Consider the following 15,671-nt stretch of genomic DNA (forward strand, 5'->3'; position numbering starts at 1 on the left):
AAAAATAGGTGAAATGGGGTGCACAGGTAGTTCAGTGGTAGAATTCTCTCCTGCATTGCAGGAGACCCAGGTTCGATTCTCAGCCCATGCACTTCCCAAACAAACAAGCAAGCAAACGAAAAACCAAACAAACAAAAATTCAACAAGTGGTGCTGCAATAAAGGAGTACTCACATGGAAAAAGAATGAAATGTGACCCCTGCCATTCTGCGTACAAAAAAAAAAAAAAAAAAGATGAAACAAACCATGACAAAAATGGATGGTATCAAAGCTGTTGACCTAAAAGAATTTACATGTGAAAAATGTATTATCATATAAAATACAAGCTAAGAGTTGATTGTTGAGGTTTTAGGATTTTATACCATAATGTGTTTTTCTGTTATTTAATTAGAATTACATTATATACAATTTTTATGTAGCTAGAAGTCAAAATGGAATTGTGATGTTATTGTTTTTTCAGCCATATGCAGTCAAGGAGCTCCAAGCAGTTGCAGGAGTGATGATTACTGCATCTCATAACCGCAAGGAAGACAATGGATACAAGGTAAACTTTGTCTCCTAACCTTTTGCTTATTTTTTAGTTCAAGTGATATGTACTGAATATATTCTCTACACTGGGGACCAGGACAGACATTGGGGTGAGAAAGATGAAAAGCCAAAGCCAGCCCCCAAAGAAAGTGTATTACTAATGACCCTTACTACATCTCAAATTACAAATGTCTCTTCATTGGTCTTTTGCATTCTAATATCTCACTGTCCCAGATTTCCCCTTTGCATCTCAAATCCATTCTCTCAACCATTTCAGAAGTAAGGTTATATTGTACTGACAATTTGAAGAATGGACGGGAGTTTATCAGGAGAAAAGTCAGAAAAATAAATACATTGACCTCACTCTCCTCTCCCTCTGCTTTTCTGCTGACACTTCCTGATGGCCAGAGTCTATTTGATGTATCAGCCACCTATGGCAGAAAGGAGAGGAGATAAGGGTGGAGAATGACTGTGTAGGGGCTGAAAGAAGATAATGTGGCAGAGTCCTGAGACAGTGGTTAGGGCTTCTGTGTGATATGCCCATGCTATCATATTTGTTTTCTCCTTGTTTGGGAGGATTGGGTACACTGAACTCTGTTTTATTAGGAAAAAGAAGATATAATACTAATTTAAGAATTTGGCTCTACCCAGCAAAGTAGGTAATGATACTGTTCACAGAGGCAGGGAAAGCAGGGGAGTAAGCATGATTAATTTAATTTGGGGATTAAGTTTTGGGTGTTTGTGGGTCAACCGAGCAGAATTATCCTGTTGATAGTTGGATAAGTAGATCTGTTGCTCAGGGAAGAAATCTACACTGAAGTTACACGTTTGGGGGTCAACACACGTATGAGTATTTGAAAGTCTTTTAATTGGATAAGCAGCCCAGAGACAACATAGAGTAGAAATAAAGAAGGGCAACAATGGATCCCTAGGAAAAAACAACTTGAAGAAGAGGAGCTGGAGATAGGAGAAAAAACAGGAGAGCTTGTTGTCATAGAAACCAAAAAAAGATAAGAGAGTTGCAAGGTAGGAGAGGTCAACTGAAAAATAGAGCTAAGAACCCAGACTTTTTCTCTGAGTATCAGATGCCTGTATCCAACTGCCTACTTGGTATCTCAAAATTAGTGTCTCTAGAACAAAGCTCTTGATTCCTCCGCAGCCTGCCACACATGTACCCAAAAAATGTATTCCTCTCCGTGTCTTCCCCATCTATGTAAATTGACATTATCACCCATGTAAACAAAAACCAAAAATCATTCTTGATTACTCCCATTCCTTCACTCCTATTCAGTCTGTTAACAGATTCTGCAAATTCTACATCAAAAATATGTGTTGAATTTTATTATCTCTGCCCATCTCTACCATTCTAAGCCATAATGTTGTCTTCTCTCTGAACCACAGCATCCTAGTTGGTCTCTTCCCTGCTTCCCAGTCCTTCCCTGCAATCTGTTCTCCACAAAGTGGAGATGATCTTTTAAAATATAAACAGAAAAACTTCACCAATAATAGCTGTTCTTATTTTGGCTGCTGCAGGAGCTATTTTAGTGTCTAAAATATAAATGATAAGACTTCTGGGAAGATGATGAAATAAAGACAGGTAGAACTCACTTGCCTCCACCATAGAACAACTAGATAACAGGCAGAAACTGTCCAAAGCAGAGGTTCCAGTGCTCAGGTGACCAGAGAAGGACCATTGCAATATGTAAGGAAGAGCTGGATGAAAAAGTGTAGAACCTATGACTGAGAAACAGGAGTGTGCTTAATCACGATCACCCCTGAGACCCATGGCTGCACACTGGCTGGATCAGGTAGCTGGAAAGCGCAGCACTTTACTGTAGCTGCTTGTTGGGAGAGTCAGCCCTCTCAATCCTGTAGCCTAGAGTTTCCATGAAGGAACTCAGGAGCCAGCAAAAATCGTTATGTCCACATACAGGGACCCTGCGACAGTGCCCAGTGCCCACCCATCCCTGAGGCTGGCCCCTACAGGCACCTGGATTTGAGAGAGATTGGGAAGCCCTTCCCTCAAGAGGAGAGGGGATACAGAGCAGTGCTAATCTGATGATTGGTCGGCAAAGGAAACCCTCTGGGTCCTTCAGCTTCATTCCTTTTATTGAAGCATGGGGTATGAGGGTGCTCGTGGCTCAGCTGTGTACAAGAGCAGAAAGGCAAGGGCAAGGAGGGGAGCTGCATTGCAATACCAGGTGCACCTCCCCTATCCCCGAGGCCAGCAAGTGTACACTGACCTGTGTCTTGCCGACTGGCAAAAAACAGTACACTCGTGGACTGGCTTCTGGCTTGAGAAGTTGAAACTTTCAGACCCTGTAGCTGGAATCTTTCCACATATGTGAAACCACCAGACCCACTGTACCCACAAGCAGAGTCTTTGCCATTGTGTACAGTGCCCATCCCCCACCCCAGAGTCAGTGGTTTCCAGGGAGGCCCTCCTCTCGGGAAAAGAAGGAGAAGCAGATTAGTCCTGAGCTAATAGTTGGCCAGGGAGGGTGATCCTCTGGGTTCTGTGGCCTTGACTGGACTTCTACTTGCTCTGCACTCCGCCTAGAGGGCTGCTGCAGTTAGGAAGAACTGGTGTTTTGGGAAGTAGGTGTATGGCCCAAGAGCATCATCATCTGGGAAGACTGGAAAAATGCAGTCTGGCGACTGCTTTTCTGCCCAGCCTCTAACACCCTTCTGAAAAGAGTTGCACCCCCTGGTTGAGGCCCTGGCCCTGCTTTGGCTGGGAATTGCTGACAAACCAAGTACCAAAGGAGACCTTCAACACAAACCCAAGCAAAAACAAAATCTTAGACAAGTGAGGGGAACAAACTTTTAAAATAATCTTATCAAGATAATCAGATGGCAAGAAGCTAGCAAAAATATTCACAAGGCACATGAAGAAGCAAGAAGATATAGCCAAACCAAAAAAAGTAGGAAGAATACAGAATTTGTAACAACTAATCAAAGATTTTCAAGCAAATCTCCTAAATATCTTCAATGAGATGGGTAAAGAGACAAAAGATATCAAGATGACACTCAGAGAGCATTAAGAAGAATTTCAGAGAATAAATAGAAAAATAGTACATCTTACGGAAATGAAAGATACTGTAGATCAAATTAAAAATATACTGGAGACACATAACAGCAGATTTTAAGAGGCAGAAGAAAATAGAAATGAGCTAGAAAACAGAGGAACCAAATTTGAACACTCAAAAGAACAAATAAAAAAATGGAAAAATTTTAATTGGATTTTAGGGAAATGATTGACAACAGGAAGCACATAAGAATCATAGGTGTCTTCTCCAGTACTTTAGAACAGCTAGAAGTAAAGACCTAAAATTGTGAAATTGTAACCCATGTCAAAGCCTGAAATATGTTCTATAACTAATTGTGGTACTGAGCTTGGAAATTTATACCTTTTTTTGTATATATATTATTGTTCACAAAAAAAGGAAAAAAAGTCGATTGTGATGATAAAAAAGGTATTTAAGCCCTCTAGCCTCCTATATTCTGGAGCAGCTAGAAGGAAAAATGTGACGATCATATGGTAGCCCATGACAAACCCTGGGATCTATCCTGTAACCACTTTAGAGTGCTTTGAAAATTATTGCCTTTTTATTTCTTTGTTTTGCATATATGTTATAGTATACAATAAAAAAAAGTTTTAAAAAAAAGGATCATAGGTTTCTCAGAAGGAGAAGAGAAGAGTAAAGGGCCAGGAAGACTACTTGAGGGGATAATTGGAGAAAACTTCCCAAACCTTATAAAAGATATGCATATGCAAATCAAAGAAGCCCAACGTTCTCCGAATAGAATAAATTCAAATAGACCCACTCCAGGACATATACTAGTCAGATTGTCAAATGCAGAAGAGAAGAAAATCTTGAAAGCAGCAATGAAATGTGATTCACCACATACAAGGGAAGCCACATAAGACTAAGTTTTGACTACTCACCAGACACTATGGAGGTAAGAAGGCAGTGGTAAGATACATTTAAGATTTTGAAGGAGAAAAATTACCAGCCAACTATTCTTTATTGAGCAAAACTGACCTTTAAAAGTGAGAGAGTTTAAAAATTTCATAGTAAACAAATGCTGAGAGAATTTGTTAACAAGAGACATGTCCTGCAAGAAATAATAAAATGGAGTATTGTCAGCTATAAAAAACAAAACGGGAGAGAGAAGCTTGGAGAAAATTATAGAAATGTTGATTATCAGTAAGGGTAACTGAAAGGATGAAAAGAGAGTAAACTACTAGACTGACAGATGAAAGCTAAGGGGTAAAATGGTTGAAATAAGAATAGCTTTTACAATAATAACATTGAATGCTAATGGATTAAATTCCCCAATCAAGAGACACAGATTGACAGAATGGGTAAAAAAAAATATGACCCATCTATATACTGTTTACAAGAGACTCATTTTAGTCTCAAAGATACAAAAAGGTTGAAAGTGAATGGATGGAAAAAAGATATTCCATGCAAGCAATAACCAAAAAAAAAAAAAGCTGGGGTAGCTATACTATATCAGATAAAATAGACTTTAAATGCAAAGATGTTATAAGAGACAAAGAAGGACACAATATATTAATAAAAGGGACGATTCACCAAGAAGAAATAACACTCATAAATGTTTGTGTACCTAAGGCGGGCCATGATGGCTCAGCAGGCAGAGTTCTTGCCTGCCATGCCAGAGACCTGGGTTCAGTTTCTGGTACCTGCCCATGCAAAAAAAAAAAAGTGTTTATGTACCTATTCACAGTGCTCCAAAGTATATAGGTAAACACTGGCAAAACTGAAGAGAGCAATAGATGTTTCTACGGTAATAGTGGAAGACTTCTATACAACACTCTCTTCAATACTTGAACATCAAGACAGGATCAAAGGTGATGATATTGTGAATTACTGATTATGTATGTTTTATTTTGTTTCTTATTTTTTTAATTAATAAATTAATTTAAAAAAAGACAGGATCAATAAGGAAATAGAGAAGCTAAATAATGTGATAAATGAGTTAGACCTAACAGACATATATAGATTGTTGCACCTCAAAACAGCAGGATATATATTCTTTTTAAGTGCTTTTGGAGCATTCTCCAGTATAGACAATATGTTGGGGCACAAACAGGCCTTAACAAATTTTAAAAGATTGAAATTACTCAAAGCACTTTGTCTGACCATATTGGAATGAAGATGGAAATCATTAACCACCAGAGAACCAGAACTTTCGCAGATATATAGAGGTTAAACAACACGGTTCAACAATCAGTGGGTCAAAGAAGAAATTGCAAGAGAAATCAGTACGTACCCAGAGATGAGTGAACACAAGAATATAACATTAAATTTTATGGGATCAGCAGAGGCAGTACTGAGAGGGAAATTTATAGCCCTAAATGCTTACATTTGAAAGGAAGAAAGAAGGCAGCAACAGTGGCTCAGTGGCAGAGTTCTCACCTGCCATGCTGGAGACCTGGGTTTGGGGTGCCTGCTCATACCAAAAAAAAAGGAAGAAAGAGCTAAAACCAAAGGCCTAACTGAACAACTTGAGAAACTAAACTAACCCCAAGCAAGTAGAAGAAAAGAAAAAACAAAGAAATAGCAAAGCTTAAAATGGAAATAAATAAAATGAGAACAAGAAAACAATAGAGAATCAATAAAACCAGAAGTTGATTTTTTGAGATCAATATATAGACTGACAAATTATAAAAGAGAGAAGATGTAAATAATTAAAGTCATTGCCAAGGAAGCTGAAGAAAGAAAAAAGTTCCTAAGAGAAACTATGCCCACAAACCAGACAATTTAGATGAAATGGACAATTTCTTAGAAACACACTGACAACCTATACTGATTCAAGAAGAAATAAAAAATCTCAACAAACCAGTCACAAGTAAACTGATTCAATCAGTCATCAAAAACCTCTCTATAGAAAGTTTAAAGTCATGTACATTACCTGCAGGAAAGTTGGAGGTTAAATCATGAGAATGTATAGAACAGTGACTCTTGTGGTGGACAATGTCAGTGATTAACTATACAAATATTAGAAAGTTCTTTCATGAACTAGAAAAAATGTATGACACTATTACAAGGAGTTAATAATAGAGGGGATATGGGAAAAAAGGTACCTATGGCAAGCTATGAACTACAGTTGAATAGTAATATTTTAATACTTTCATCAACAGTAACAAATATACTACATCAATACTGTGGGTCAGTAATGGGGTTGGGGATGACAGGTATGGGAGAATTTTGATTTTCTTTTTAATTTTTATTTATTTCCTGGAGTAATGAAAATGTTTTAAAATTGATCATGGGGTTGTATGCACAGCAGTGTGATGATACTGTGAGCCATGGGTTGTATACTTTGGATGGTTTGTGAATATATACCAATAAAACTGCATTATAAAAGGTAAACCATTTTTGGGAAATGCTAGGAGACTATCACAAGGCAGAGGAAACAGAACATATAAAGCCCTGACATTGGAAATTACTTAGCACGTTTAATGGAACTCAAAGTGATTAGGATGGATTGAGGATAGTGGTATGATATGGGGCTCAAGGGAGAGGCTGCTGAATTCTTGGTGGCAGCTCAGTGATTGGGGCCAAATAGAACCTTTTAAAGATGTTATTTTTAGATGACGTGTGACTAACAGAGTCAGTTTAGGCTTTGATCTGGATTACTGGATTACAGAATGTAATTCAGTCATATAGAAATGCCATGGGAGGTGCAAGAAACTGGATGTCAGTGGAACACAGAGGAGAAAGAAGAAATACCACCATTTGCATTGCCAAGTGAAAGAAAAACCAAGGAACAAAGGATCACTGTCAACCCTAGGATGCCATGGTTTTTGGGGAGAGCACAATGAATTGCTGATGCCTTCATTTGGACTTCTCTTAGCCTCAAAACCATGACCAGATACATTCCTATTGTTTCAGCTAAAACAAAAAACAAACAAAACAAAAGAAACCAGGAAGAGATGGCTTCACAGGGGAATTTTAACAAACATTCCAAGGATAATTAACACCGTTCTTGCTCACATTCTTCAAAAAAATTGAAGAAAAGAGAACACCACCTACCTGATTCTATGAAGCAAACATCACTCTAATACAAAATCTGACCAAGAATACTACAAAAAAGGAAATCTACAGGCCAATCTCCCTATTGAATGTAGATGCAAAAGTTCTCAACAAAAATAACTTGCAAATTACTTAAAATTAAGCCAGAGCATCACCCCCAGAGAACCTCTTTTGTTGCTCATACGTGGCCTCTCTCTGTCAGTGTGGCAAGTGAACTCATTGCCCTCCCTCCTATGTGGTACATGACACCCAGGAGTGTAGATCTCCCTGGCAGCATGGGACAGAAATCCCAGGATAAGCCAGGACCTGGCATCAGGAATTGAGAAAGCCTTCTTGACCAAAAGGGGAAAGAGAAAAATGAGACAAAGTAAAGTTTCAGTGGCTGAGAGATTTCAAACAGGGTCCAGAGGTTATCCTGAAACTTATTTTTATGCATTATATTGATATCCCTTCTTAGTTTATGGTGTATTGGAATGGCTGGAGGAAAGTACCCGAAACTGTTGAGCTGGGTTCCAGTAGCCTTGATTTTTGAAGACAATTCTATAAAGACGTAACTTTTACAATGTGACTGTGTGAGTGTGAAAACCTTGTGTCTGTTTTTCCTTTTATCCAGGGTATGGAAGGATGAGTAAAAAAAAAAAACAGATAAAAATGAAATAATAAGGGGGAGAAAGGGTAAAAGAAATTGGGTAGATGGAAATACTAGTGGCTAATGAGAAGGAGAGGTAAGAAGTATGGTATGCATGAGGTTTTTTCATTTTATTGCTTTTTCTGGAGTGATGCAGATATTCTAAGAAATGATCATGATGATGAATACCCAGCTATGTGATGAAACAAATACTTGTAAATCAAATCCAACAGCACATTAAAAGAATTATACATCATGACCAAGTGGGTTTATTCCAGATATGCAAGGGTAGTTTAACACAGGAAAATCTATCAGTGTAATATTACACATGAACAAATTGAAAGGGAAAAATCACATGATCATCTCAACTAATGCTGAAAAGGCATTTGAAAAAATTCAGCATCCTTTTCTAATAGATATTTCAAAAGGTAGGAATCAAAGGAAACTTCCTCAATATGATAAAAGACATATGAAAAACCCACAACCAGCATTGTATTTAATGACGAAAGACTGAAAACCTTACCCCTAAGATCTGGAATGAGACATGGATGCCCACTGTCACTACTATTATTCAATAATGTGCTAGATCTAGCTAGAGCAGTCGGGCAAGAAAAAGAAATAAAAGGCCTCCAGATCAGAAGGAAGAAGTAAAACTCTCATTATTTGCAGATTAAATGATCCTATATTGGGAAAATTCTGAGAAATCCATGACAAAGCTACTTAAACTAATGAACAAATTCAGCAAAGTGGTGGGATACGAGTAGTGTGCAAAAATTAGTAATATTTCTATATACTAGTAATGAGCTATACAAGGAGGCATTTAAGAAAAATATTCCATTTACAATTGCAACTAAAAGAAACAAGTATCTAGGAATAAACTAAGGATGTCAAGAACTTTGTGCTGGTTTGAAGCTGTTATGAACCCTAGAAAAGCCATGTCCTCTTTCCTTATCCAGTCTTTTGAGGGAGGCCATGTTGCTTTTAATCCTGAGTCAATACTGTGCATAGAAACGTTGATTAGATTACTTCCGTGGAGATGTGGCACACCCACTTTGGCTGTGACCTTTTGATAAGGTGGAGATGTGATTCCACCCATTAAAGATGTGTCTTAATTAGTTTACTGGAGCCATTTAAAAGGGGAAACATTTTGGAGAAACCTCAGATGCAATCTCAGACACGTATTTGGAAATACGTATTTGGAAATGCAGAAGCCCCAGGAGATTCCAGTTGCTAGACTCCCAGCAGAGACTCAGACATTTGGAGCCTTTTAGAGTGCCAACAGAGAGAGCAGATGCCTATACATGGTTGTTTGGAGATGCAGAGCACATTTTATGTTCTTTCCCATGAAATGCTAAGCAAGCCAGAACCCAGAGTTTTTTCCTGGAGAATCTAAATAAAGGCTCACAGATCCTTAGAGAGGAAACTACTGGTATCAGGAGCTGAAAGCAGTGGAACTCCAAACAAGGACCAGCAGATGCCATGTGCCTTCCAATGTGACAGGCATCAACCTTTCTTAAGGTATCTTGCTCTGGATGCCTTAGTTTGGACATTTTTATGACCTTAGAACTGTAAACTTGTAACTTAATAAATTCCCTTTTTAAAAACTGTTCCATTTCTGGTATATTGCACTCTGGCAGCATTTAGCAAACTAAAACAGATCTGTATACAGAAGACTACAAAACATTGCTAAAAGAAGCCAAAGAACATCTCAATGTGTGGGAAGACATTCCATAATCATGGCTCATGTTAATAAGATGGTGTGCCAGTTTGAAAGGATTATATACCATAGAAAAGCCATGTTTTAATCCTGATCCATTTTGTGGAGGCAACCATTTCTTTTAATCCTTATTCAGAACTGTAGGTTGGAAACTTGATTAGGTTATCTCCACAGATGTGGTGCACCCAATTGATTAGAAGGAAGTGTGACTCTACCCATTCAAGGTGGGTCTTGATTAGTTTACTGGAATCCTTTAAAAGAGAGAACATTTTGGAAAAAGCTTCAGAGCCATAAAGCCACTAGAGCCCCTGCAGCCAAAGACCTTTGGAGATGAAGAAGGAAAATGCCCCCGGGGTTGCTTCATGAGATACGAAGCCTGGAGAGACTAACCGCAACTCTGTAAGTGAAATCATTGCCCTACTCCCTTTGTGGGACATGATGTCCAGGGTTGAAAGTCTCCCTCGTGTAGTGGAAGATGACTCCCAGGGATGAGTCTGGCCCTGGATCAACAATGTCATCCTGACCAAAAGGGGGAAGCGGGCTTCCCCAGTCTCCTCTGTATTGTGTTGTTCTCAAACTGATTTTAAGTTGTTTCTCAAATTTCACTTCCCATTAGTGTTCATACTCGAACATTGTTTCCTAGTTCCAAAGTAACTTCATGTACAGCCACTCAGACTAATGATTTTTTAGAAGCTTGTTTCTCTGGTACCTCCAGAGAAACTCAAACTAGTGGAGTGCAGAGTTCCACAGATGACCTGGTACACATGGACCAAGCAATAATGTGTGGAGACATTTTTGAGAATATCCATTCTTCATACAGGGTTTCTACAAACAATATTATACACCAAAGTTTGGTAGCAAAGACTATAACTCATGGTTTGTTACCTCAGAATGACTCTAAGAATTTAAATCAAGATATTGAGAAATCCATACCAATTATAAACTTCAGTGAGCAAAACAGTATACTTCCTTCACAAAACCTAACAAATAATCAGATCCAAACCATAGATTTATTAAATGATTTAGAAAATGTCTTGTCAAGTAACCTGTTAGGTCAGACATTGGATAATCGCAGTCTTTTGTCTGACATGAACACTGGACCTGAAACCCAGCTCCCTTCTGGCCCAACCCAGAATCCCAGGATAGATTTTGATATTGAAGAGTTCTTTTTGGCCTCAAATATCCAAACTCAAACAGAAGAGAGTAAACTTAGCAGTATGAACACTGAACCAGTCTTGGAATCCCCGGACATGGAGACCTAAACCGACTTTTTTGCTTGTAGACATCTTTTTCTTTCTTTCTTTCTTTTTTTTTTTTTTTTTACTTGCAGACAGTTGTAAGAGAAATGCTAACTTCTTGGGCCTTGAAATGTTTGATACACAAATACAGACAGTAGCCCTCATTTGCCTCTGGGCAGTATTCTGAAACACTCCAGCTTTTCCATGAGCACTGATTATTCTGACACAGAAACTTAAACAGAAGTGATTTACATTAAAAACCTACCTACTCTAGAAAGCAGAGTTCAGTTGAGCAGTACAGAAACACAGATTATGAATTCTGGGATTTGAAACCTGGGGAGTTTGTTTTTCACCAGCAATGAAACTCAGTCAGCCATGGATTATTTCTTTCTGTCTAACTTGACCTGGAACACGATGGAGTCTCAGTTCAGTTCAGTGGAAACCCAGACGTGTGCAGAACTACATACAGTCTCTGACTTCTAAAAATGAAGTCCACATTCAGCATGGAAACTTTGTAGAATCTTTTTTTTTTTTTAGATTTTTTTTTAGATTAACACCATATACTTTATAATACACTCACATTTATACATAAATTTCATGTTTACAAGTACAAAAGGCAAATAACTGCAAAGAATCTAGACAACTACATTCAATACTTAATACTGTTGTTCCCGATCTTTCCTTCATTCAGATGTAATGGAGAAGATTCATGTAATATACATGGTAGAAGTAAGTATAGAAATCCTGTAAACAGAGTATTTTCTAACTTTGGGATCCTGTGAATTATTAGAAATACTCTTTCTTGCTTTTTTAGTAACCGTTCCTAATGTCTTACTGATTTAGCTAATTGAAAAACTGACAATATTGAAATATAAATAGAATAATTAACATTGTCTTTTCTGATATAGACTGTATTTGTTGTAACCACTTTAATTTATAACTGAAAAATGATTTCTTCTATGTCATATAATAGAACCACTTTATAATGCTAAGTTTAATAGTATCAACTTTTACAGAATGTTCTAGTTTGCTAGCTGCTGGAATGTAACACACCAGAGACAGATTGCCTTTCAGTAAAAGGGGATTTATTTAATTAATGTATAGTTCTTCAGAGGAAAGGCAGCTAACTTTCAACTGAAGCTCTTTCTTACTTGGGAAGGCACAGGGCGATCTCTGCTGGCCTTCTCTCCAGGGCTCTGGGTTCCAACAACTTTCCCTGGGGTGATTCTTTTTTTTTTTTAATTTTTTATTAATTAAAAAAAAATTACAAGAAAGAAACACAAACATTCCCAACACATACACTCAGCAATTCACAATATCATCACATAGTTACATATTCATCATCATGATCATTTCCCAGAACATTTGCATCAATTCAGAAGGGGTGATTCTTTTCTGCATGTCCAAAGGCGTGGGCTGAGCTGTGAGTGCTGGGATGAGGTATCTGAGCTGCTGTAGCTCAATGCTACATTGAGCTCTCTCATTTGAGCACCAGCCAGTTAAATCAAACATCATTCATTGCAGCAGGCATGTCTCCTAGCTGACTGCAGATGTAATCAGCAACAGATGAGGTTCACATACCATTGGCTCATGTCCACAGCATTAGAATTAGGCACCTTCACCAGGCCAAGTTGACACCTGAATCTAACTGCCACATAGAATATTCCCTACTTTCTAAGGTATTGTCTTTAGTATATAGTTGTAGATCTAAGAATATGGATTTGACATTATGGTCTATGCATATTATAATGTTGTCATAATGATGCCCTGCTTATTTATATTTTACTTGTATTGTTATTAAAGTATACTTCTAAAAGAGAAAATAATGCATGATCATTTTTTGAAGGGTCTTGTGAAATCATTGCCACCAAAATCCTTTGGAATTTATTAAATTAGTGGGTCAGTAGCTTCTATTTGATTAATTTGGTCTGCATCTTCATAAAGCCGAAGATCTCTACTATAGTTAAGAAAGGATCTGACAAACATTTCATGTAATTATACCTTCATTTACATATCATCTAGGTTTATTGGGAAACTGGTGCGCAAATCACATCTCCACATGATAAAGAAATTCTGAAATGTATAGAAGAATGTGTGGAACCCTGGAATGGCTCCTGGAATGATAATCTAGTGGATACCAGCCCACTGAAGAAAGACCCTCTGCAGGAAATTTGCAAGAGATACATGGAAGATCTGAAAAAGATCTGTTTTCACAGGTATCCAACTGGGAATGTATGGTTGTATTACTTTAGAGTAAGGTTAAAAAGTGAGAGGGGTGCAGTGCAAGGGTAGCTCAGTGGTAGAATTCTCGCCTGTGATGTGGGAGACCCAGGTTTGATTCCCAGAACCTGCACATTCAAAAAAAAAAAAAAATTCCTCTCTTTGGGTGGTGCGACAGTGGCTCAGTGGCAGAATTCTCGCCTGCCATGCCAGAGACCCAGGTTCAATTCCCAGTGCCTGCCCATGCAAGAAAAAAAAAAAGAGAGGGAAAAAGGAATTTAAAAAGGTTGTTTATTCATTATATTAAAGTTATAGATAAATAGCATTATTCATAATAGCCAAAAATAGTTTGTAACTGAAAGAACTCACAAAGGACCACATACTATATACATCCATTTATAGGAAATGACCACAATAAGCAAATCTATAGAGACAGAAAGTAGATTAGTGGTTGCCTAGGGCTGGGGGGAATGGAAGGCTTTGGGGTGGCCACTATGAAGTATGGGTTTCTTTTGGGTAATGAGAATGATCTTAGATGTGATGTTCCATAACTCTAAATATATTTGAAAGTACACTTTAAATTGGTGAATTGTATAGCATGTGAATTGTATCTCAATGGCATTAAAATTTTAGCTAAATGCCCTCTATAAAATCAGGAATTTATTCATTTAAAATTTGCCTTTCTATAAAGCAAACATTATTGCTAGAAAGAGTCCTGGCTTACTGAGTATATTTTTCCTGTTTTACGAAGTAGATTTTAGCTCTTTTAGTCCAGTTCATGTTATTTTCAAAAGTACAACTTGAGATATCATTTGCCTGCTGCTTCTGAGAACTGGGCAATAGTCCTAGCTAAGTGCTGCTAGTGATAGTCAATATTAAAAGAATTTAATCCTTTTGTTATCTGTTCCATCTTTGTTTATCTTTTACCTGGGTCATTTTAACTCTGAAGTTTCACAAAAATAGTTCGTTCAGTCATTTAACACATAGTTGGTGAGGACCTATCATGTACCAGGTACTGAAAATTTTAAACAAAACATATGAGGTGTCCCTACCTTCAGCAATCAAATAAAGTAATTTTATAATTATAAAATAATTACAGATTGTCATTGGTGCAGTGAAGGAAATAGGGTGCTATAATGGGGAATAATTCTTAGAAGAGTGATGGTTAGGGAAGGCTTCTGTGAGGAGATACTGTTTAAATTGAACCTGAAGTATGGACATGAGTCAATCATGATTAGAGGTGAAAGGGCTGGCAGGACAAGAAAGAACATTCCAGGCGGAGGAAACAAACTATATAGATATAGGTATAGATATAAATATAGATATTTGAGAGATTTATTTTAAGGAATTGGCTCATGTAATTATAGGGGATGACAGGTCTGATATCTGTAGGGTAGGCTGGTAGGCTAAAAACTTAGGCAGGATGTACTGCAGTATTTAGATAGATTTTCTTCTTCAGGAAATTGCAGATTTTGCTCTTGAATTCTTGAACTGATTGGATGAAGTCTACCACATTATTAAGGGTAGTCTCTTTACTTAAAGTCAGCTGATCGTAGATGTTGACCACTTCAACACCCAGATTAGTGTTTGATTAAATAATTGGGTAGTTTAGCTTCTGTATAAAATTAATAATCACACTGCTTTTAAAAATGACAGAAAGGCAGAAAACCTGGAGGGTAGTAAGTGTGAGAGTGGAGGGTATGATGAGAAGAGAGGAAAAATAAGGCAGAAACCAGATCAAGTGGAACCTCAAACACTATGGAAAGGTGTTGGGATTAATTCCAAATGCATTGAGAACCATTGAAGAGCTTTTGAGCAGGGGTGGCTCCATCTCATTCACGTCATGAAAAAAAACACTCTGACTACTGTGCTTGGATGAGAGGGAGGTAAAAATGGGAGCAAGGAGATCAATTAGAAAGCAAAATAAGATGATGGCTTAGACTGTAGTGGTGGCATTAGAAATGAAGAGACAGAGACACATTTGAGTGATATTTGGAGGTAGACCCAGTAGGACTTAAAGATGAACTGAGTGTAGGCAGAAAGCAAAAGGAAGGACTTACGGATGACTTCTGAATTCTGGCTTTAATAGCTGGGTAGACATTGGTATAATTAATAATTTGGAGAAAAAGAAGGAGAAATAGGTTTAATGAGGTTTGGGGCATAGGGTGGAAAAAGCCTCAAGAGTTCAGCTATGGATCTTTAATATTAAGATCCCATTGAGAAAAAGAAAATTAAAAAAAAAAGATCCCTATGAGATGTTTAAGAGGAGATACC

General features: G+C 37.7%; 1 protein-coding gene across 2 annotated transcripts in view; it reads left to right on the forward strand.

The window, feature by feature from the left end:
• PGM2L1 (phosphoglucomutase 2 like 1) overlaps positions 1-15,671 on the forward strand; it is an 88,109-nt gene that overhangs the window by 49,341 nt on the left and 23,097 nt on the right. For both annotated transcript variants that reach the window (XM_077113592.1, XM_077113593.1), the window contains exons 6-7: positions 460-543; positions 13,200-13,393. In XM_077113592.1, the coding sequence (XP_076969707.1) occupies positions 460-543; positions 13,200-13,393 (278 nt within the window). The remainder of the gene's footprint in view (positions 1-459; positions 544-13,199; positions 13,394-15,671) is intronic.

This window comes from Tamandua tetradactyla, chromosome 8 (assembly GCF_023851605.1).
Source record: "Tamandua tetradactyla isolate mTamTet1 chromosome 8, mTamTet1.pri, whole genome shotgun sequence".
Taxonomy (NCBI): Eukaryota; Metazoa; Chordata; class Mammalia; order Pilosa; family Myrmecophagidae; genus Tamandua; species Tamandua tetradactyla.